At 40.5% G+C, this 24,615-nt stretch overlaps 1 protein-coding gene across 1 annotated transcript; it reads left to right on the top strand.

Annotated features, from left to right (window-relative positions):
* The first annotated feature begins 3,175 nt into the window (after positions 1-3,175).
* On the top strand, positions 3,176-23,087 carry GCA (grancalcin). The gene is made up of 8 exons (XM_067549353.1): positions 3,176-3,363; positions 6,892-7,065; positions 14,711-14,780; positions 15,839-15,882; positions 16,177-16,324; positions 18,654-18,767; positions 19,211-19,269; positions 20,939-23,087. The coding sequence occupies exons 1-8, from the start codon at positions 3,340-3,342 to the stop codon at positions 20,963-20,965; spliced, it is 660 nt and encodes a 219-aa protein (XP_067405454.1). The 5' UTR covers positions 3,176-3,339; the 3' UTR covers positions 20,966-23,087.
* Positions 23,088-24,615: the final 1,528 nt, after the last annotated feature.

Below are 24,615 nucleotides of genomic sequence, written 5' to 3'. Positions count from 1 at the left end.
AGAGAGAGCTGAACAAATTTGAGTGTGATTGTAGGATGGGTTGCTTGTGATGGTAGAAAACAGGACTTGGAAGCCCTGAGGCTCACTTCCAGTTTATGTTTTATAATCCTACAAATTCAGGCATTAGGGCTTCAGCCTACCACCTGCAGAGTCAGGAGGGGATTTTTTTTCCTCAGCAACTTTTTTTTTTTTTTTTTTAAAGTTCCTTCCTCTGAAGCATCAGGGATGGCCACAACTGGAGATGTGACCTTGGGCGGGGAAAGCAAGGACTCTGAGGTGGTACAGAATTCTCTCTCAGGTGCTTGGCTGGCTGTTTCTTACTAACCGATTGCTGTATGTGGGGTCGGGAAGGAATTTTTCTCCAGGTCAGATTGGCAGTGATCTTGGGTTTTTTTTCCTTCCAGTGCAGCATATGGGTGTGTGTCATTTGCCCAGGATTAGCTAGGTATATCATATTTAATCATTTCCCTGCCATCCTGGGGGCCTTAGGCACTGGTGCATCTCAGTCATTCCCATTCTCTGCCTGTGGCACATAAATCTAGTCTCCTGGGGGCTCTAATTTCAGTTGTTAGGTTTAGGTGTGGGTAGCCTGTGATATACAAGAATCAGTGATTTGGTTTGTCTCTGAGCCTGAAACTGACACTCCCAGTCTCCCCATCCTTCAACCCCTCAGGATCTCTGTTCCAATATACTCATCCTACATGGGTATGAAAATTGTATTAATGACTTGACCTTCTGTTGGTCTAAATTTTTTTGCACTACAGCAAAATATCTTCAAAAGTACACACATCTCACACTTTTTGTCTTTTCTTTGATCATGATCCATTTCTGTTTCTCTTTCCCTTTTTCACAATATTTTGCTTTCATTTCACTTTGCCAATTTCCCCTTTTCCTCATGAGATTCTAAAGCTCTTCACTATCCTCTTCCCAGTTTCATTTTTCTTCGATATCTCTCTCTCCTGAGAAACTTGTAAATTACATAAATTGTTTCATTTCCCTCCCTGCAAACTTTCTCTCTACTGTGTAATTCTATTAATTCATGTGCTTAATCCCCAAGAAAAAAATCAAGAGAATGAAAGAAAAAAATCAGAAAGAGCAAAGACCAGTGTTCAAACTGACTACTTTCATTACGCAAGACTGCTCAATCATTGTACCCACAAATGTCATCATATCTATTCTAGAAGGTTCATAGGAGAGTAGTGCTATTCTCTTAGTAAGTGTAAATGGTCACTGGCACACATGAGATATCTATAGCAACTAAAAGTACATCAAACATCCAGAATGCAGTGTAAGTATATTGTAAGAAAAGGCCAGATTCTGCCACCCTTATGTTGAGTAGGATCTTTTTCCCAATGGGACATTTTCAGTAATGGTGGTATTATCTGGTTTATAGTGAAGAGATGTTTGCAATTCTACAGGTCCTTTAATCAGAACATCTCAAAGCAAATTACAAACCTTTCACCTAAAGGCACTCTTGCTTGGTAAAGGAAAAATGGATTTATTTTTCATGGTATATAGTAGTATACTTGTTGGCATCTAAGTGAATTGGGGAATAGAAGCCAAAAGAAGTCCATTATTGTGACAAGAAAGCAAATCCTGTTATACTGGACAGAATCCTCACTGATCCAGAAGTGCTGACTAAATGAATTTGTAGGTGGAGGGAACTGCCTGAGGAGAATTCATGTTTTGAAGCTGTTCAAACTTTTGCCTTTGATCTTTTCCCAGAGCAGTTGCACTCAGTAGTACACTAATGTCTCTGGGCACAGCCAATAAGCACTGAATGGTGGGACTGAATCATTATAGAGACCTGGGATCAGAAGTGGCTATAAAATGTCAGGAGCTGAAAGGCCACATTTCTGAGTGATGTGGCAAACTTGTCCTGACACATACGTTAGTTATCATAACACTAAAGTGAGGCTTGCTTCCTCAGAGATGAGAAGTGAGTGTCAATTGCAATATGGAAGCCTGCCACCTGATTGCTACAGGTCAATGGGGCCTCAGTTGCGTGTAGGGAAATCCACAGTGGGGGGCAATTGTGGTGAGGATTTGCAAGACAATTAAGGGTGTCATTTTGCACAGGCTGGGAAGTGTGCAAGAGTAAGGAATTACATTAGCATAACTTGTGTGTGTAGACCAGTCTGTATGCATATTTTGCACAGATGCAAATGACTATGCAATATGTAGAACAATGGAGAATCAGGCCCAGAGTATTTATGACTTCTATAATACAGGTATACTTATACAGGTTCAAAGTTTTTACAAACATTAGACACTTGAATTCCAGTCAGTTAAAAAAAAGGAAGTTAAATACTCCCAGTTGCTAAACAAGTCCCTGAATCCCCCAGCCAGTTTTAATGGTTTTAGAAACATTTCCATGTTTTAAAAAAATATTTTTCCTCTCCCCTATTACTAGTTGAAAGGCCAACATATACAGCAGGGGCTTCTAAGTACAAAGTGCTGTCACATGACAAAATTAAACTGAAAAAAATAAAAATATTTTGTTTTCTCTGATAGCTTCTGTAATGATATTTTAAAAAGTTACTTGAAACAATAAGAGGGAAAACGTTTCCAGACCGCCCTTTGATTTTGAAATTGAGGATGTTATACGCCCATGTTTCAAACTGCACTGGTGCATAAGTGGGTAACAAATCACCCTGCCCTTGTTTAAACACCAGTGTCAAAACCACTGCCACTATTTGCCACTCATCGGACTTTTCACATCCCCTGGCCCTCTGTTGGTTCTGACATTAGAGCAGTGGCTCAGCCTTCAGCAGCCAAAGCTGCAAGCTGCATTCTGCTCCGGCCGGGCATGAGTGTGACTTAATTCAATAACAGAGAAGGCCAAGAAACTATTTGGAAATCAGCCTGCCCTCCCCCCTTACACATCCCCACTCTCTACCACATACATCGCCCCGCCCCGCCTTACTGAGTCCTCTCCTCCCCCCCCCCCAGCCACACTCCTACCACCACCCCTCTCCAACTGCCCCCTCTACGTCACCGCCCCGCTCCCCACCACCACCCCGCTCCAACTGCCCTCCGCCCCCGTCACCGCCCCACTCCCTAACACCGCCCTTCCTCTCACCCGCTTCCTCTTCCTCCCCCCCTCCGGCGCTGCACAAACAAGGGGTGGGGAATTGTGTCCCGCCCCGCCCCCCTCACGGAGGCCTGTCCGCGGAGGGGGCGGGGAGCCCGGCAGCCAATGGCAGGAGACCCTGGCTCCTCCGAGCTTCCGCGGTCGGGCGGGGTGGAGTCGGTGACGGTGACTCGGCGGCAGCAGGCGGTTCCCGGCCGGGTTGTGAACTGAACTGTGACGGCAGCGGCTCGGCCCGTGTCTCCGCCATGGCCTACCCGGGGTTCGGAGCGGTGAGTGTTGGCGGCGGCGGCCGCCCGGACCAAGCCTCGCCGTCGCCACTTGTGGGCTCCGCAGGGAGAGGGCGGAGGGAGGCCCTGGCGCCGGGGGCCTGCGTGGAGGGAGCCTGGGGCCGCGTGCGCACGGGACAAAGGACCGAGCCTGAGCTAGGCCGGGCCCTTCCCGCCATCCAGGCCCGGCTGGGGACTAGCCGCTCCCCGGTCCCGTGCGGCTGGGAGCCAGGGTGGGGCGCAGCCGTGGGAGGGAGCGACAGCTCGAGCGAGCCGTTACGGCCAGGCCAGGCCAGGCCAGGCCCCGCCCCGCCGGGCGTGACAGGCGGCCTCCAGCGGGGCTGGGGGTAGCCTGCGGGCGGGCTCTGCTTTCCCGTCACCCGCTCGTGTCGTCCCCGCTATTGAGCAGGCGCCGCGCGGAGGCCCGAGCACTCGGGCCTGTGCGCGGCGCTAGGCCTCCTGCGGATGCGAGGCCCTTGGCAGTGGCACGGGAAGCAACGAGAGCGGCGCCCCGTCGTGCCGCGGAGCAGGCGGGAAGTTGGGGGTCGCGGGAATGAAGTCGCGGCTCGACAGGGCTGGGAAGCCGCTCGCGCCTCTTGGTGTGAACCCTGCCAATGTAGGGCTTTAAAAACAAGCCGGCCTCCTGTGTCGAGGCAGAGCCAGTTGAAATGAGCAGCTGTGGGAGAAGGCTGGGGCTGGGAGGCGCCTGAGACACTGCTTTACATACAGGCCAGTTTATCGGAGGAAGCAGTTGGGCCTTCCCCCTCTTGTGGCCCTGCGGCCAGCTCCACAGAGCGCTCTCGCCCACAGTCCTGTCTGGTGGTTGCATGGAATAATCATGGAGACTGAGCCGCCCTCACAAACAGCTCCTCCTGGGAGTGGTGATGTTGCATCAGCAGGCCCAGCGACTTATAAAATAGCCTTGTGCAAATATGAAGCCACTTGTGTGAGTTTGGGGTGTGTTCAATGACTTTTCCCAGGGGATGTGCTATAAATCCCTGTCACCCCATCCCCACTGCAGCTGCTGACCCCAGTGCCTTGCCTGCTGAGACTACACCATGCTCTGCCCCTACCTTCCAGCCTGGCACAGTGTCACTCCCCATTCTTGAGAGGGGACATGGAGCTGCTGGAAGTGTGGCAAGTTAAGACAGGCCCCTGGGAATAGTAGGCCTGTTGCAGGAGCCAGGCCCACTCCCACTCAGGTTTTGTTCTGTGTCCCCTCTGTTGTGATGTGGGAGTGGGGCCAACATTGATTAAGACATGATTCATGGGGGTTGCAGCACTGATCACTTAATTTTGGCCCTTTTGCCCCTATGTCACAACAGAGGGTCATTGGAATTAAAACTGAGTAGTCAGTGGAGCAGCTAGTTCTACTCCTGGAATTAAACATGAGTAGATAGTGGGGCAGCTAGTCCTGCTCCTCCTTGTCACTGCCAACAGTGTGCACCATGCATAGCATGTACAGCTGCAAGCACCACTCACTTCATAGCAGCACAGATCACTTGTAGCTAACTATCATCTGGTCCTCAATAATAAAATTTCTTGTTCTAGGTAAGAGACACTGCTCTTGTGTTTGTAGTTGTGGCACAACAGAAGAAAAATAAACTCAGTGCCCTGACCTACTAAAATGTTCTCAGCCAATCAAATTAAGCAAAATCAATAGAGAGCTTTGTCAATCAGGATGCATACCCCAGATACTTACCAGTTCTGAAGACAGTCTGTCTATGGCTGTGGTCCCGCGCCCCCCTCCTTCCCCCTTACCTGGTCCATGCCTCCCCAGGAGCTGCAATTGGGAGCAGGGCCAAAGCTGCGGTCAGGGGCCATGAGCCAGGGAACTAGGCCAGGGAACATGAGCTGCGCTGGAACTAGGATGGGGGTTGGATCTGCAGCCATGGGGCTGGGGCCAGGAATGGGACCCAGGCCCGGGGGCAGGCCACTTCCAAGAGCGAGGTGTGGCCACGAACCTGGCCAGGAACAGGGTCTGGGGCTACAGTCAGGAGGTGGGGCTGGATGCTGGAGGGGAGATGGGGCAGAGTTGGGCCGAGTGGCTTCCTCTGCCTCCCCTCCCCCGTGGGGGCTGGCCCAGGACCTGCCTTGTCCCCCTATGGGGATGCACCCCACATTTGGGGGACCTCTGATATATGGAGACTTCCGTGTTTTTTCTCTGAGACTGTCCTTCAGTAACTCCCTAACCATAAAACAAAGTTCAGCTGCCTAGATTAGCTCCGGCATACTTAGGAGCTCAGCTGTCTTCTTTCAGTTTTATTTAGTTAAAAGTAACTCCATGGGTTCTAGCTTCCACTGGAGCATTTGGCCCTCAGATCTTTTCTGCTTCCTTGAAGCTGTGTTGGAAAGTATTCATTTTTAAAACTGGAATAGATAGCACCATAGCTATGGGGGCTACTTCTTGGGGTTCTGAAGACTTTGGTACCCTCACTGCTTTCTTTGGATATTATACCACTTTTGAAATATTATACAGAGGATGAATTCTTTGAGGCCATTCTAAGCTGCTTTTAAAAGAAGTATCCAATATTGACAACTGCCTCTGCACAGTCTCTTTTTATGCCAGAGCTTTCTATTGAAGCTTCAATGTGCAGAGTTGGTTTCATTTGCTTTTCAGAAGGGCTATGGTTCAGCTTCCAGTTCGGTATCCTCTCTTTCACCCACTAGTTGCCTTGGCACTGGCATTTGAGTCTGATCTGGTGCTGAATTATTTTAGAAAATTATTTCATTTGTTCTTATTGATGAGCAAAAAGCCATTAGCATGTTTATTATATTTTTCCTCCCACTCTTTAATAACTCCGTGTCAGAACAAAACCTGCTCAAATTTTTAAGATAGTCCTTATGGTAGTAATAAAAATAACTGTTTATTAGAGGGTAAGGCTCTCTGCTATATAAAAATAAAAATCACTTCCAAGCATGATTTTAGTAGTCAAATAAAGCCCCACCCATTTCAACATCACAATACAGTTTCCTTGCTCAACCTGTCAAGACTACTGAAACAGTCTGTATGACTGATTTAAATAACTAAACAATTTAGCATGGGAGTGAAGAATATAATGGAAACGGCAGGGAGGATTAGATGGTTAGAATTTAATTATCCAAACTGGAATTAGGTTAGGATACCCAAGTTACTAACTTCTGCAAAAAGTGCCCTGGGATCACTAGTGTCCATGAAGTGGCCAAATTCTCTGTTTTATACCTCATTTAAAAGAGAACCACTAACAACTCCCATTTCTCTTTGGAAAATCATTTAACTTCTCTTACATAACATTTATTTGGTAGTGCAATTTGTCCATTCGCAATCATGTAGTAAAGTATTAGTTGTGTAACTTTTTTTTAAAAGCAGATAATGTGCTAGTGTTTGACTGTATGACTGATGAATTTGAGGTGATATGATTATTTAAATTAGGCTATGCAGTGGGTATTTTAATAAAAGTACATCATGAGTAAGCTGACTTTGTAAATGGAAGTCTGTTACTGTAGATTGAGGTGGTAAAGAGACTGAAATATTTCTCTTTTTCACAAAAGTATGGAGGTTACAGTGGTCAGATGCCTGGAATGCAAATGACAATGGGACAGCCAATGCCAGGAGCAGTACCAAATATGCCTCATGGAGGATACTCTGGATATTCTGCATATTCTGGTACTTATTCTGCAGCTGCTGACCCCATGTGGACTTACTTCACTGCTATTGCTGGACAGGTATGGTAAAATATGCAATGTAATTAAGTATGTCTTGTGAATTGACCTAACAAAGTAATCTTTTTCTGTGAAAGAAAAACAGCTTGCTCAGTACAGTATTATTAAAGGTCTCGTAGCAAGAATTGTGTCTCACCAAGTAAAAATGGATTGTGTCTAACAATGATAATTAAAATAGCATTCGAGTTTGATGTCCTCTATCAATTAATGACAGTGATGTTGTTCGTGAGTAGTAGCATAAAGCTTAATGTCAGTGGTGAGCTGTAAACACGTTTTCATCCTTTATTAATCCTTTCTTAATCTGAAGAACAAACTTTACAGTTTTAAATGCTTGAAATATAGATATCTTCAAAAATACCATTGATTGCCTAAAGGAAGAGCCAATTACTTTGTGTGTCCCTCATTCCCCAAAATACTACTACTACTACAACTGCTACTACTACTAATAATAAAGAGCTTGTTTAACTTTTGTAGACTTGGTAGACTTCTTACTCTTATTAAAAAAGGCTGTCTGCCTAAACTTTTATAAGTATTTCATATTCATGTTTTCACTGCCTCCTGAAGTGAAGGTGATGGTCTCCCTCTATCTGTCTTTCTCCAGGTCACTTTTATAGTATTGTGCCACTCAGTGCCATAGTTTTGTGTGCAGGTAGGAAAGGTAAACACTGAAATCCTATTCAGGTGAAACCAGACCAGGATTCTCATTAAATTAATTTTAGTGCTTTCATACAGAACAAAGTAGAAAAAGAAAGACAATACAAGAACATGGCTTCTCAAAGTAGCATCCCAAGGGACTTGCGTCTCTAAAATGGCTGCTGCCTGAATTGTCTTCAAGTGTTTCTTTTAACTTGCGGTCCTAAATCTGATATTTAAGTCCCACAGTCACTATCCAAACAGTATCATTTATTGGCAAAAGATTGCATAGTTTCTTTTAATAAGATGGGGATGGGGGTGGACAGATATAAATCCACATTTTGTTTTGTTTTTTTAACTGACTTATTGTGGCAGCATGCTATTGCATGGCTTTGTACTATAACTCCCAAATAAAGGTATTAAACACTGAGAATAATGTATACACAGCTACTGTGTGGGTGGGGATTAAAATAGATATCCTGTCCCAATCTGCATTATGTTTCTGTGATGGAAGTGGCAGCAACAATGCAGCATATGATCACATGATGTAAGGAATAAGAACCAGTAAGTTTCTATAGTGTGATCTGGGAAAAAAGTGTGTGGGAGGGGAAGGCTGACAAGGATTCACTGAGGGCATGTACATGGCCCCACAGGTTACTGTTCTCTAGATGGTTTGGGATTTGTGCTGCCAACATGCACATTCCTGAGAGCGTGGATCTCCAGAGGCAATATATTTGAAGATCTCCAGTTGCAGGTGAGTAATATTCTCTTCTAGATTATAGGGGCTACATTTTGTTCTTCTTCGGGCATTTTAAGTCATGCAGTCATTACAGATTGAGGCTGTGAACCTCAACTTGTCTATTGACTTTTGCTTTAAGATGCTTTGTGCTGCCTTGACTCTGCTTGCCTAACCAGCTTTTCTCCTTTATTTCTCTTTGGTGCAGAACACCACTTTTTCTGTTTCGTGATGAGTCATAGTCTGCCTTTGTCCCTACTAATCTGTGGAAGCAGAAGTAGATGGATACACTGTAAATAAAATAGCTGCAGTGCATAGAGCAGCATAGACATTTTTAATGCAATCCTGAATACAGGATCCAAATTGTATTAAAACTGCTGGACAGCTGCATGTGATCCATGAGCAATACTTGTTCTCCATCAGTTCTGTTCCTTCTCAGAAGTGCTTGAGACATGACATTTTCTAGGAGGATAAAACTTATCCAAAAGGTATTAGCAAAAGCCATATTAATGCTTCATAGTTAAATGGCCTCAACTGTGATGCTCATGACTTCTCTTGAAAAAATACTCAATCTCATTGATTACAGGCCGGAAGGAGACACGTTTTCCTCTGACTTGCAACCTATCTGAGCTGTGTGGCTCGTGAAGTCATGCAACATAAATTGGTGCTGCTAGGAGCAGTAAACTAAAATTCACTTTCTGTCTGGTCATTGGATCAATACTAAGACTGATGTGATCCAGTAGTACCAGGATGGATTGATTTAAATCAGCAAGCAGGAAATGATTTAAATAATCAGTTGTAATCTTATTTTGCATGTGTGCTTTTTATGGTTATCTTCCTATAGAAAAGTTTTGATTCTCATTGGTTGCTAACTATTAAAACATATTGATTTGCAACTAAATAGACCCTTTATGCTAAATCTGATACTCTTTTTTGCTGACCAGGAGGATACACTGTATCTATACATTTAAGCAATTATATAACTTAACATGCATTCATATTTTCACACTTTTATGTTTAAAAAAAAAAAAGGGGGGGGGAATGATGAATGATGTATTTTATTCAGCTGTATTTGGATGGAAATTGGAATTCAATTAAAATGTCCAAGAACAGCATTTAATTTGTTTGATTAATTCAGCAAAACTAAACCTTAAATGTGCTGGATACATAAAGGGAAAAGGTTATCAAAACACACTTTGTATATACTACTAGGAAGTATTATCCTTAGTAAACTGAAGTGATTGGTTCTGGTCCTTCAAGATTTTAGAACTAGTAGAGCTTGTCCTCACACCTAGTTTTTATTCCTAGTTTGGAAGAGGAAAATAAGCTTGAGTGTTTTTTCAGCTCCCAATTAGTTTCTTAACTTTGAATGAACTGGTCATTGAACAGGAACCAGTTGAATAAACTGAAATTAAGAAAATGTTCTCTGTGGAGAATACTGGAGTCAAAAGCTGATTTAGCACTTCAGCAAACTCTGGTTCCAGTTGCTAAGTTAGTGACTTCCACTAGTTCAGTGGTTTGACTGTCTTTAAAACTTCAGTAACAAAGATGGACTGGATAATATTTTTAATTTAATGTAAATGATTGATAGTTTATAGTACATTCAGGCCTTAATGTAGATTGTCATAAATTCAAATTTAATTTTAAATATATTTATTTTTTAAAAGTATCTAAATTTTAAATTCAAATTTTATATATTACCCATTTTTCCCCCCTTTTAAACCACTCTGGGTATTGCCCAAAAAGACCTGTTCCAATCCACTCTCCTGGAATTATTAGGGGTTTTGTTCAGGAATAGGGTTCCATACCCACACAGATCCAGGTGCAGGACTAGGGCCTAGTATATAACTTGTGACTTTATAATAGCCATTATGGAGAGATGATAGTTTTGTCATTTACTTCTGTGAGAGCAGAATTGGACCCATAGTGTGTCTGCAGCAGTGATACGAGTTCGGATTCTATCAGTTTCACACTGCTGTTCCAGAAGCACGAGACATACAGCTGAAACATGATCCAAGGCAGAAGCCCAAAAAATGGGAGACTATGATAAGGCATAAGCAGATTAGGAAAAGCATCTGCATCTGACTACTCAGTGAGTAATTGTGGTGGTGGTGGAGGGAAGAAAGCAAAAAGTTAAAAAAAAAATTGATATGCCAATGTGCTTTTGTCTTCTCTGAAAGTGGAGAAATAGGAAGAGAGGGACTGAATATGTCCCTCTTCAGTGTAGGCTCTTACACAGTATCACTGGAATATGAGTACCTAATGTACAAAATAAATGCACACAACCTAAAGACTGGGGGAGAAAAGGCTATTGCTTAATTTTAGGGTGGATATTGTGTATGTTTTCCAGCTGCCAATTCAGTTATTGATGCAGCTGAGAACAATTCAGAGTTAAAACTCATCTCTATTCCCAAAATTGTGCGTTTCCCTTTGCCTAGTTCAATTTCATGTTTGTGTGTCAGAGTAAAGGAAATCTTTGTCCAGAGTTCGTATTGTTTCAAACTTTTAGTGTAAGAGATTTTTCTGCCTTTCAGGAATCTGTCTCCATAAATAATTTCTGCTACAGATCACTTCTTGTTTTGTCAGCCAAACTCTTCGGTGGTATTATCCAAGGATATACATCCTTTAATATAGTGTTCTCCAGCATGTTAGAAAGAGTGAATTCAAAGCTAGATTAAATCAAGACTTTGGTTTATATGCATAACAATCAAGCCTGCATCATGCATGCCTCAGAGGATACGAAGATCACACTTGGGGAAAGACATAGTTTCACATTGTTCACTTTGTTTAGGGACTAACTCCAAAATAGAGAGGTTGATGGATGAGTGTATTCCATAAATAAGCATAGTTGAAACCTGATTGAGCTACATACAAAAGCTACCTGCTTGCCTTTTGATAGCACACTTTATTATGAAATCATGAATAATTCCTAGCTAAGTTTGCAGGAGTCATTCCATTTGCCTTGTTTTCACATTTTAATTTTCTCAAATGCATTTAAGCTGAAGTGTTACCTAGTTAGTATCAGCCTAACGGTGTGGGGCCTCAGATTTCATGACTACTGAATGAGCTGGTTTTGAGCTATGGAACTCAACAGATTTAGCATGTTTCTATTATATGCTGTCTGCCTCTGATAACTCAGAAATAGCTTGGTTTATTCACTGTCTACCAAGGAATAGTGAGAGAAACTTTGTAGCTTCTGTGTGCAAACCTGCATTGTCTTTGCTGTCAAAAATCAATTCTATTCCAAATCTATCTACAGGAATTTTACATCTGTAAGTAAAAGTAGATTACAATTAACAAAGATGTCTTCTATTGTGCACTCTTTTCCACATTCTGTTCCAAGTGCAGTATGCTTTGCGACATGACAAACCTTGAAATATATTGGTCTCTCTTCCATGCATGCATGTGTATTTGTGTAACAATGTAACAAAAGCCATTATTGTGAAACGTGTGGGTAAGGGGCAGAGTTATAGTTTTTGTGAGCTCCTTTTGGAATCTTAACTGAGCACTTGCTGACTTTTAGCGTCTTTCAGGGTTTTTCCTTTTAAAAAAAAAAATTCTCAAGTATAATACTATAGTAAACTTAGTTTTTTGTAGGGGGAATACACATTCACTCCTGAAGTACGAGGCACATAACCACAATCTGTCATCTACCATGTAGCAAGACCAGTGGGGTGATGGAAGCGCTGGCCTTGACTCTCAAAGAACTGAGCAGGTAGAAATTCACAGAAACATGGGGATTTAATTGCTTTTTGGGGGGAGGGCAAAAGGGGAAAATTGTATTTCTGACTTTCATTGTGCTGTTAATATGACTAGTAAATGAGATTCAGAAATATAATATTCACCTCACTAAAATTTAAACTGTTCAGTTCCCTTCTTTTTCTTCACCCCTCTTTTTTTGTGTGAGCTTACCCATTGAAAAATGTCCTTTTTCCCATTTGAGGATAAAGGCTCCATACTGTGGAGACTCTCACAGCTCAGTAGAGCTGATTACTTTTATTTTAGAGCCTGCCAATGTTGCTCCTCAGTCAGGCAGATGGGGATTGATGAAGAGCACGTGATTATGTATACTGTCTGCACAGTGTTACTAGCCCCTGCTGTAACACAGTGATGGGTGAAATTCAGTCCTCCATGGAGAGTTGCAAGTAGAATATCTTTCTTTTCCCATTTCCTTCAAGCTGAGAATGACACCTCTGCTTCTGCCTGAAATCCAGTGATGTAAGCAGGAGCAAAATGAATCTTACAAGGATGGGCTAATTTTGCTTTGCGTCTGGAGAGTTTCTCTGAATTTGCTATCCTCATGGCTTTACCCTTAAGGCAGTATTAAGAATGGCAGGGCAAGAAACAAGAAAAAATTGGTCTTACAATATTTTCTCTCAGATTTAATGTCTACCTATTCATGGGACAAGCTCACCAAAAATTGGTTCTTCCTATTTTACAGCTCATGTTTAATTTTATTTGTTTTATAAAAACCAAAGTTTAGCATTGTAGTGTAAGATACAGTAGCAGTAAAATAATTTGACTTGCATGCTGAATTTCCTTATTTAACTGTTTATGTTGGCCAATCATAATATCCTAGAACTGTAACATGGTTCTTCTAAAAGCTACTTAGAATGTATATCTAAGTACAGTGAAAAGTGCTGCTTGTCATGTTGTGGAGATGTCATTCCACCTGATATAAAATCTGCTCAGTGTGTCAGCCATTTTTCCTATTAACCAGCCATAAAATGTAGATTGCTGCCATAAGTTTCCAGTTCAAAGACAGAGTGGAGGCCCAGCTGATTGGACATTTCTGCAAAGCTCTCAGTGAAGTCTAGAGAATCCTGTTTAAAGTCCTTTGTCATGGGGTGTGTTTGTGTGTGTGTGTGGTTTTTTTTTGTTTGTTTTTTTTTAAATGCAAGGAAGATGTTATACTCTGTTACACTCACTTGCTTCTTGAGATCTTGGTTTTTAGAGACTCCTTTTCAGAGGATCAAATGTGGAAGTTTTGAGAGCTTTGTCTTACCTTTTGGTCTTGGGTGTTCAGAGGGCCGATCTACAAATGTCTATACTGGATGTTTTGCTTTCAGATTCACCTTTTTGTGTTGCTCTTATCTGCATCGTTCTACTTCAGCTATACTCAGTGCAGGCAATGAAATAAGCAAGCGTTTGGGGTTATTTTAATATCCTTCTTGAGGTGCTCTGTGGAGTTGCTTATAGAACAAGATACTAGGAACAGAACAGGAACACGAAGGAACAGACAAAGTGATACTTGGCTGACAGAAAAAGCACCTCTATCATAGTCACATGTCATGCATGATAAACAATCAGCCACCAGTCAGTTTTATATCCTTCTTTATTGCCTTTCAATCTGAAGGATTCTAAAGTACTTTGCAGCACAATCGACTATAGATTCTGGAATCACTTGACCCATTACTGAAGTGCAGCTACCACCGCCTTCGGTGTGGAACCTGGCAGCTCTTATTTTTTTCCTTTTCAGTTTGAAGAGTTCGTATTCTTCTAAAAAGAGAGAAACATCTGCCAGATGTTCCAAACGGCAAAGCAACACTATACTATAGCTTAGAACAGTTAGTGAGGAATATGTATCCAACTGAACTATGGAAGGATTTAGATAGTTAGAATACAACTGCCCAAATTGGGATTTAGCTAGGGCACTGGGAATAACATCCCTGCTCTTAATAGCATCACAGGTTTTTTCACCAGAAAATGGTCAGAATGTCAGTTTTATTGTGTGCATCAACCAAAGGAACAGCATCAAAACTACAGAGACCCCTGAAATATTGTGGGAGATGTGGTGGGGAAAAAGAAAAGGACCTTTTAATTATTTGTTTCAAAATGGAAGCTCTGATGCTCTAGAAGGCTCTCATTATAATCATGAACATAATGGAAATAAGTACAGAAAACATCTTAACCCATTATTTAATAAAATTGTCTGTAACTTCATATGAAAAGTCTGTACTGATTATCAGAAGATGTTACTAACTTCACTACTGCTGAAAGCTCATTTTAAATATATTTTAAATAGCTATTTGTTGCTAATATAGAATAATTCAATTTAATTGATGAAGCAAGGACTTCTATTATGTAAATTTAGTGTTGCAGATTCTTAATTTAGGTGAGGCACCATTCTGTAATATTGCTTTAAATAATAAATATCTTTACATAGTTATAATGTACTAATTTATTTGTCTTCAGTTAGATTATTCACTGACACTTCATTTTTGCATGAATTTGTATTGGTAAGTCCCTGACCACAAACCTATGCACTCTGTTCTACAGGATGGTGAAGTGGATGCAGAGGAACTACAGAGATGCTTAACACAATCTGGAATCAGTGGGACCTATTCTCGTAAGACTTTGAATGTTTCTACTGTACACTTTTTTAATCTGTGGATGATATTTTGAAATTTCTGTTCTTAAAGAAGCATTCCCTTTCTCCCATTGTCCCTCTTTCATTTCCTTCCTTATCACAGATTTCCACTTGGTGTTGGCATGTGTCCTTTTCATACAACTTAAAGAAATGGCACTTCCTTGCTAATGCCAATCCTGAAGCTCAGCATTTGTGCTAGTTGATCTGCACAGTGGTTTCCAGTGCACTTTATTTTGACTTTTTTCCTAACATTTTCCCTCTTACACAACAGAATATGAAAACAGTTGCAATCATAGGGCCTGGGCATTGGTGGGTGTTCATCCCCTCCCAAGACCTGGACCATGCTTTATAATACCTTTGAATGCGATAGCATATGGTAAGAGATCAGATAGGGTCTCAAGTGCAACACATACCAAAACTGTTATTCAGAAGGCGAGGTGGTGTCTGTCTTTGTTGTAAGAATTTATTAAAACTCCTGGAATCAAATTAAACCATCTTTGCTTTATAGGTTATGCTTTTAATACCAAATCTTACTGCTCTTAAAATTACTGTGTATTTGACACGTGTAGCCTAGTAGCAGAACAAGCTTTCCTCCACTGGCCTGCCAAATGTGCCTTCACCCTGAGAGACTGAGTTGAGATGGTAACTTGATTTCTACTGGCCTGTTTAATCCTTATTATCCCTGCTGATACTGAATTAATACCAGTTGCAATAGAGAAAACTCTTAATTAAGAACAGGAGTTGAATCATCAGATCCTGTCTCAGTAGATGCTAAAAAAGCAATTTAATGTCTTGCATTTTGTCAACATCTAGCCCCTGACCTAAAGGACTAGTAATATAGAAGCAAATATCTGCAAATATCTCTGTCCTGTTAGCCATCCCCTACTTGATTTTGCTTTTCCTAGTAAGCTTTCAAAATCTCTTGCAAAGGAAATACTCATGTGTCCGACTATTGTCATTTAAACTGCACTAGTTACTTGAAATTACAACAGTAAATTTGATCTAGTTTTGATTCAATCTTTGACTGTATTTTTCAGCTTTCAGTTTGGAAACCTGCAGAATTATGATCTCCATGATGGATGTATCCTTGAGCAAATCTAGACTCTACTGTAAACTAATCTCAATTTAAACCAATCAGTGATCATGAGAAGAAACTAGAATTTTAAAACATTTTAAACTAATGTGTTTTAGAACACTATCTTTGGGCTCCATTCATTTTTAATGTTGCTTGGAAATTGATTGTGTTAGTTGTCATGGTAGTTAGATGTCCAACTGTCTCATGTCACTTGAAGTATATGTAATTTAATAATTTGGTTTGTCCTAAGTTACTCGGTTTTCATGTATTAAGTTATTTTTGTTAACAAAACTACATCAGAGAGATTATACAGGAAAAATGGGATTTAATGAATTCAAAGAACTCTGGGCAGCTCTTAATGCTTGGAAGCAAAATTTCATGATGATTGATCAAGACCGAAGTGGAACTGTAGAACTTCATGAATTGAGTCAAGTCATTGCAGCTATGGGTAAGAGCATTTGAAAAACTTCTGCAACTTCCTGTTTGTTCTATTAATGCAATGTATAATTACCACCTTAATTACAAAGATGCAGCATGTAGAATATGAAGGTTGCAGTGGATTGTGTTGCTGCCTGTGGGTTCAAAATACGGGGCTTGCCAGCAGTTTTGTATGGGTACCATGCTTAGTTGATAGTGAGGAGTTCCAGAAACTAAGTATTCCTTCCTCTCTGGTTAGCCCAGAAATAGTGTTGATAGCTGTATGCAGCATCTTTTTAAAGCTTATCTTTAGATGAAAGGATGGGTCATCTTGACACACATCCTTGAAGATAGGCAGGAAATCCCTCTTAAAACAAATGTCACATTCAGGACTGAACACAGTGTCCATTTTCACATCAAGTTTTTAGATGCAGCACTTCTTGGTATCAGCATACACAGAGCTAATGCATTCATTTTGGGGACAGGAGGAAAAGGAAGAATTTCAGAATATTTCGCCTGGAGGAGTCATGGGCATGTGTCTGTCCAGTGACGCAAAATGCCTCCTAGGAGGAAACAGCATTTCAGCAAATATAAATATACACACACAAGCTGTGATGAATCTAGATCATCTTACAGGGCAGGTGCACACAAGCCTGTGTGCTTCCCATTTGATGGCAGGTCATTAAATGAAGTATAGTGACTAAAAGCTGCTCTTCATCTAAAATACCCCATTTTAAAAAAGTTATATAAATTTTATCATAGCTGCTGCTAGCCGACAATAGTAAATCAGGAATCAGCGCAGATACTGCACTGGCATAAACAGGCTTTCTGTTAAACTGCATTTTTGGAACCCTGGTGTGTAGACAGCTTGTTCATTTCCTCTGAGTGGGGGAGGCTGGTGCTCTTGTGGATCAAAGGGCTCTTGTGGTGTGGAGCAATAGTTACTTTGTGCATGTAATAACCCATGCACAATCTGCCCTTAAGTCTCTGGGCCACCACTGTTAGCTGCTGCTGCTAAGTTAATTCTTTAGTAGAGGTAGAGGGTGGAAGTTAGTAGCTTCCTAGTTACTCTCTTAAGTCATGTTAGGTAGGCATTGACCACCACATGGCATGATTGCAGCTCAGGTAGGCATACCCATGCCAGTATTGCCAAAAATAGCAGCATAGATGTAGGGGCATGAGCTTCAGCAATGCAAGTAGGTACCTAACTCGTACTAAAGCCTGCAAAGCCTATGTTGCTGTTCTTAGCAATGCTAGCACTGGTCTGTCACAGCTTAGATTGCAATATAGACATACCCACAGTTGATTATGAATGACAGGAGGCCAGGAAGAAGGGGAAAAGTAAATGCCAAGAGAAACTGAATTTATTAGAGACTGTGAGTCTTGGGTGAGATGTCTGGCCTCTTGCTTGAAAAGTACTGCTTTTAAAGTGTATGCAATTTGGAAAACATTAAATACCTAAATAAGATTCTATTCCCTCTCTTCTTCCTCTGAGTCTGTTTTCTGAAGTTATGAAAGGGGGTCTGGAGGATCCTGTATTGCTCCTGCAACTTTCAGGCACTGGAATCTATTTTTCGAGAGACAGCATTTCATGTTCATGATGTTTCTGGCAGGCTGGTTTTGTAATCCTTTCATCTTTTCCTCATTTGCCTTTGTGTGTGTTCTCTCTCTCTCTCTCTCTCTCTCTCTCTCTCTCTCTCTCTCTCTCTCTCTCTCTCTTTAAGCTGTCAAGCGGGATTAAAATACAGAAACTGCTCTTTGTAGAGTGAAAAGTCATGCTGTCTGGGCATGCTTCACTTTCTCACTGGCGGAAGCTCTGAGTTCAGTTAAGCCACTCTAGTAGTAATCATGCTGAGTATGTTACAAATGAACCAATTGGGAGGAGAACTCACAAGCAAGCAGTGGATGCTAAACATCCTGCTACTGCTGGGCCTTGTTAGAAATGTCCACAAGCCGCCCTCTGGCTACTTGTGCTAAGATCATGCAAAATAGTTAAGGCTGGCCTGATTGCACAGAACTAATATCTCTGTCTAGCATGTTTATTTACTTAATCTTTGTCTTAAATGAAAGATTAAATGTCATGAGTGTTCCTGATAATGTCTGAAGTCAACCTTTCAGATGAATTTCAGGATGGAAACACAATCTAAAATGGAACTGTTCTTCTAATGTCAGGAAAATTTGAATCCTTTCACTGCTGTATATGAACACATCTTCACTGTGCTCTCTAAAGAGTATTGACTGCAATACAGGATGCATAGTAACTGTTACTCAGTAGTCAGGTTTACTAAAGATTATCCAGCAAACGATTGCAAAACTGACAAATTTACAAGGCTATAACTTCCTATTTTTTTGTCTTCTAGGTTACAGGTTAAGCCCTCAAACGCTAATTGCTATTGTAAAACGTTATAGCAAGAACGGCAAAATCTTTTTTGATGACTATGTGGCTTGCTGTGTGAAGTTACGGGCATTGACAGGTATGGGGGTTTTGTATTTTTTGAAATAGAAATGCAGTCCAGGGTTTATTAGTGCTATGTTTGACTTTTTCCTCAACTAAAAATTGTAATTGCAGAATAAGGATCATACTTCATGTTCTTAAATCTCTTAAAAATCTAAGATTGCACTTTTGAAGTTTATTTTGAACATGGTTGTCTTCAGTATTTTGAGTGATAGTTGTTCAATATTCAGGAAATCTAGAAAGTAACTTTGCTTTCCTACTGTAATTTTTAGATAGAATTTAGAAGGAAAGAAAGAAATGTGAAATGTTTAACTGGTTCAAAAGCGACAAATTTGTCTTGAAAAAACCAAGAGAAATATTTGACAAAGTAATGATGCCAACCAAATTTACATTTAATGTCTGCATTAGTAAATACTTTCCTTTTGCAAAGCTCCAGTTTATTTATTTTATTTCTTTTCTAAGATTTCTTCAGGAGACGAGACAACATGCAACAGGGATATGTGAATTTTGTATATGATGATGTAAGTATCTCTAGATAAAATACTCAAAATTGTCAGAACTATATGAAAAGGATTTTATTGCAAATGACTGACTAGGGCTGCATGTTTAAACTTGACTTTAAAATCTTATCTTTCATTATGCTTTTAGTCTCATCAGAAATGTTTCTTTTGTAATAAACTCTTGGAGGTGGAGGTAGGGGTAAATTAACATGAATGCAACCAAAGAATGACTAAAACATTCCTTTTGTAAAGCATCCAACCTGTAATGGCTACTTCATACTCTAAGGCAGTGGTTCCCAGTCTTTTTGGCTCAAGGGCCACAAATATCAGTATTACAATCCTGAAGGGCCACCACTCTCTCAGCTCATAAAAATGTATTTAAGTATACACCATTAAGGACTACAAATCATTACATATTTAAAGTCAACATTTTGATGCTATTGTGCTCATTTTTATTCACTATTTTACACCTACGAATTAGTCACAGTATGACACACCCCCATAGACAAAGCACTAGTGCAGATGAGTGATTGTCACTACACACTGAAGCACGTGGCCTGGCAGCAAAGTCACTGATTTTTACAATCTTACCCCTCTCCTCAAGCATGGTGGGTCCTAGCTGCTCTGCAAGCAGCCCCCCACTCCTCACTGCAGCCAGACTACCTCCTTGCTGATCTCTCGTCCCCCTGGCTGCAGCAGGGAGCCTCAGACATCCTGTAGTCCAGAGTGCTCTGCCTGGGTACGTAAGCAGTGATTCCCTTCTGCAGGCAGGGGGACGTGAGATAAATGCTCCCCTCCCTCTGGCTCCAGCAGGTACCCTAGAGACCCAGGCAGAGCGCTTTGCTGTGTTCTGCTGGAGCCAGGGGAGGGGAGTGCTGATTTCCCATCCCCTTGGGTGCAGCAAGGGGCCTGCACTGGTCTTGTAGCCCCGTGGCAACGCCCTCGGACTTGGTCCTTAGGCAGCAGCTCCCTTCTGGAGCCAGCGGGAGGGGAGCAGTGGGCCACTTTTGGTCCCCGGGCCACAGGTTGGGAACCACTGCTCTAAGGCCTTGATCCTGCAAAGATTTAAGCACAGGATGAACACAGTGGGACTACTCAAATGTTTAAAGATAAGCACATGCATAAATCTTTACAGATTTGAGGGCTTAGTGTGTTTTGTGCTGTCTCTTCATGGGCTATGGATAGTAGTTACTACTGCGAGTATGTCCATTGACTTCAATGGGACTATTACCCAGTAGGAAGTGTTTGCAGGATCAGACCCTTAGGTTGTAAGTCATCTATTTACCTATATGGCAAGGACTTGGCATCATAAACATACGTGGCATTATATAGTGTTATACACATTATTAATAGTATAAACTTAGCAATTTGAAAGTCTTTAATGCTGAAGATTAAAAACAAAACAAACCTGTGTACACTTTACCCTTTTTTTTGTAATTCTGTGAACACTTCTAAGCGTTTGTTCATCCAAATCCCAAATTGTATTTCCACGCTTTCTTCTAGGCATTCAGTGTTCTTTCCTCCCTCACCTCCCCACCCCCTAAAAGAAATCTGGCAAAACCAAGACAGACAATTCCTGAACTCTTTAGATGCCCAGATAACTTGTAGTATTCCAATAGCTGAGTTTTCATTTTCAGATGTGGTGTTGGTAACTAATTCAGTACTTGATTTTTTTCCCCCCACCTTCTAGTTTTTGCAGTGCACCATGGCAATCTGAGTGCTAGGCTGCTGAAGGGTATAGACTCTGACCTATGAAGTCTTGTGCTCAGAAGAAATTAACTGAACCTGCTGTGAATTGAAGCTGTAGCAGACTTTCCCCCATGTTTCTGCCTATTAAGACATCCACTTTGAATAAATGTTTTGATTTTAGTGCACAGTTGAGAGCAATAAAGAATTTTTTTCATTTAGTTATTTTTCAGAAGCATACTCTTTATATGTACATGCATAATTCTAGACAAGTGTACTATTGTTATGCACTCAAGCGTAATGAAGAGTAAACAAACTTTTTGCTTTTAACGGTCACAAGCATAGACCATTTTTATATGTATTCAGATTGCATATATCAGTCAAATATCAGACATCCTGGCTTTTAATCTAATATAGATATCTCATGTGACCATCAGAGTGGTAGTATGTTGCTTCAGATGGCATACTCGGAGGAATTCTAGTTGCTTGGAGACACTAGTTCAATATATTCCACCAGAAACATAACTTAAAACAAGTTGTTAGGTAAAATTATCTAGACTTGTTGCAATAGATTTTCAGAGGCAGACAGTTACAACTTGTTCTTCTAAGGATTTATTTATGGATCGGACAATGCTTATTAAGCACAACTGGAGACCCTTTCTGCTAATTAATATTTTGTGTGCTTTCTGCATGTTTTCTTCTTTAAGGGAATATTGTGAGTCTTCATAGAGTTCGTTTTCCTTTCAGTTTGAAAGCTTTCAAGCCCTCACCTATTCTGTAAAAAATTGATTCCCAGTAGACCTTCAAGTTGGTAAACATGTTCAATTTTGAGATCTCAAAATTCCCTTAAGAAAATAACCCAGTGAACAGAAGTGTGTGGCTTAAGGGATTGCTCAAACAGGTCCTTATTTTGCTAGGATATTTCAGCAGTGCTTCTAACAGAAATATGAGTGAGTCACAACCATGGTCAACTCTACATCTCATCAAACTTGTTTAAATGTTTTGTTCAGTCCCAAGCTTTGTAATCAACAGCCATTCATTCTAGGTTCTGAATCCTTCAACAACAAACCTAGCAGGGGTTAAATTGGAAGTTATGCTCATGTCATGCTTGAAGTGGAGACTTACTGTGATGCATTGAGATTGCTGTGTGGTTAGGAATTTATGGAAATATTTTTCTCATGCCAAACAAGACACTTTTAGTCTTGTATCTTGTAGTTCTGTTGTGTGTGCGCGTGTATACATTTTGCCAACGAGCAGTGTTGTAATTCTGTGCTTTTTACACCTATGCCATAGTGTCACAAGTATACTAAACGTAACAATTTAAGAATGATTTTGCTGAATATTTTTGATACTGAAATGTATTCAACCTTTTTGGATCCCTGTTGATTGTGTTTGCATTATAGTAACTAATGGAAGTAAAATCACAGATCTGTAACAAACTAAATATTTGTTTGCATATCCTGCTGTTCAAGACTGAAATATAAGTAAACAGTTTATTTGTGCACATTTAGACCTATTGCCAATAAGTTTTCATGTTGTAAAGATACTGAATATACTCATTTGTGTACAAGTGCTTTTATTTGTACAGTGAACAATTTTCCAAGTCATCTTTGAGATTTTTTTAGAAATAAACATTGAAATAGCTTTCCATATATTGTACAAAAACCTGTTAGGTTACAAGAGATATTAAGCTTCATAAATGATGTATTTCATCTAGATATAAAAAGTGCCAAATTAAAAAAAAATCTCCAACTTTACAATTCCATATTAAATTGGCATCATAGTACATTTTAAATGACAGAAATGGGAGGCAAATCAATCCTATGAGAAGCCTTAAAGTCCATCTAACTTCCATTCCAAAGAGCATAGCCACACTCTGTTCATTAATGAATCAAAAACATCCCAAGTGGGCATTAAAAAGCCAAGTAGCAAATGTTTTCTCATAAATAATACAGTTCTATCTACTATTCAAAAATAGCTCTACAGTGAGGAAAACAAGTTATCCATAGTGATTCTTTCATGCAAATACAGGGTCCAGGATGTGCTCCTCTTTAATAGTAGTAGTAAAACTTACTGTCATGATCACTTAAGGATTTTATTTCTGTATGTTATCTTTACCTGTATTAAACTAAATATAAAATATTTGCAGATGATATTTTTGTCCCATCTTCTTTTTTCCAAGCATAAGTTTTCAAAAAAATCAATACACACAAAATAGGTCTGGTTGATTAGTGGATCTTGAATGATTAAATGGAGCACAAAAAAAATTAACTAAAAAAGTTAGTCTTTACTTATGGAACTTGGGTGGATAAAGAAAATATAAAATCAGTGTGCTCATGGTCATGGGACAGGGACATCCTATTCAGTCTTATTCTAGTCAGCAAGAAACTACCCATTTAAGTATTCATATTTCTGGAAAGTCTCTAAATATGGCATGTCTGCATTACATGTCTATTTGTTTAAATAAATCTAGGTCACATTTGTTCAGTTTACAAGTAAAACATTTTCTCTGACTTCCACCTGGAACCTGAAAGCTGAGCTGGTTTCTTTCCTATTTGTGCATAGTCACAAAGATTCAGTATAGATTAAATAGGCCAAATTCTGCTTTCTTACTTCTGTACAACTTTTTTTTTTGAGTGAGGTTTGCTTGGATGTAAAAGAATAATTTAGCTCTGCCATTGAAATGTAATTGTTTTGCTGGATGAGAAATGATTTAGTTCAGCTCATTACCCAAAGTTTTCTTTATAGTGCTACTCTGTGTAAAGAGCAAAAACCAGCATGAAGTGCATAGATATGACTGACAAACCTGCTCCCCATGATATTGAAATTGCCATCTTTTATATACAAAGTCACGGTTTGTAGCAGACTACCACTTCACTCAATGTATACAGCAAACTCTCTCTATTCACGCCGATGAGACAAAATTTGAATCAGTCAAGGGGTTATCCTTGTGAGTGAATAAAGACATCAGACCAATGTACGTGCTTTGCAAAATGCTAATTATGATTCTGGAACAAATTCTTCCCTTGTCAGACCAGAGTAAATTCAGCCTACATCTGGTGGGTTTACACCAATGTAAAGGCACTGTACTGGTAACTGACTTACAGAATTACTCTAGATCAGTGTTTCTTAACCTGGGGTTTTAGAGGGGTCGCAAGTGCAGAGCTGGTATTGGGGGTGGCAAGAAAGGCAATTGCCTGGAGTCACAGGGGCGCCATGAAACTAAGTTACATGCCTCAGCCCCGTGGGGGTGGGACTCAGGCTTCAGGGGTACAGTAGTTTGGAAAGGTTAAGAACCACTGCTCTAGATTTATAATAGAGTATGGGAGAGCTGAGTTTTACATCAGCATTTTTCCTACAAGGAAGAAGAGATCATTCTCCTGCATCATTATCCAATTGCATTGAAGATAGGGCCAGAATTGTCAGCAGGACTTAATAACCATGACGGGGGCCAGATTTCCACCATGCTGAGCTCTTGAAAAACTGACCATCACTGTCTCAGTGGGAGCTGCTGGTGGCTGAACTCTTGAAAAATCTGACCCCAGTAGTAGGTACTGAGCAATCTTCAATATAAAGCACTTAGAGCTGTTTAACCAATTACACTATTTGGTATTCCTAGTCTAAATTTTGTGGCTAGGTGTGCTTCATGCTGTGGTATTACTTCTAAAGATTAGCGAGCGA

Source organism: Emydura macquarii, unplaced genomic scaffold (assembly GCF_026122565.2).
Source record: "Emydura macquarii macquarii isolate MOO-44397 ecotype Brisbane River unplaced genomic scaffold, CSIRO-AGI_Emac_v2 contig_1253, whole genome shotgun sequence".
Taxonomy (NCBI): domain Eukaryota; kingdom Metazoa; phylum Chordata; order Testudines; family Chelidae; genus Emydura; species Emydura macquarii.
The sequence above is the reverse complement of the archived record's forward strand: the minus strand, read 5'-3'. Positions and strand labels throughout refer to the sequence as shown.

Bases quoted from the DNA above. Each gene is read 5' to 3' on its own strand.
- GCA (XM_067549353.1), top strand. From the start codon at position 3,340: ATGGCCTACCCGGGGTTCGGAGCG. The intron at 3,364-6,891 runs GTGAGTGTTGGC...TTTTCACAAAAG, and splicing joins CCTACCCGGGGTTCGGAGCG to TATGGAGGTTACAGTGGTCA. The intron at 16,325-18,653 runs GTAAGAGCATTT...TTTGTCTTCTAG, and splicing joins TCAAGTCATTGCAGCTATGG to GTTACAGGTTAAGCCCTCAA.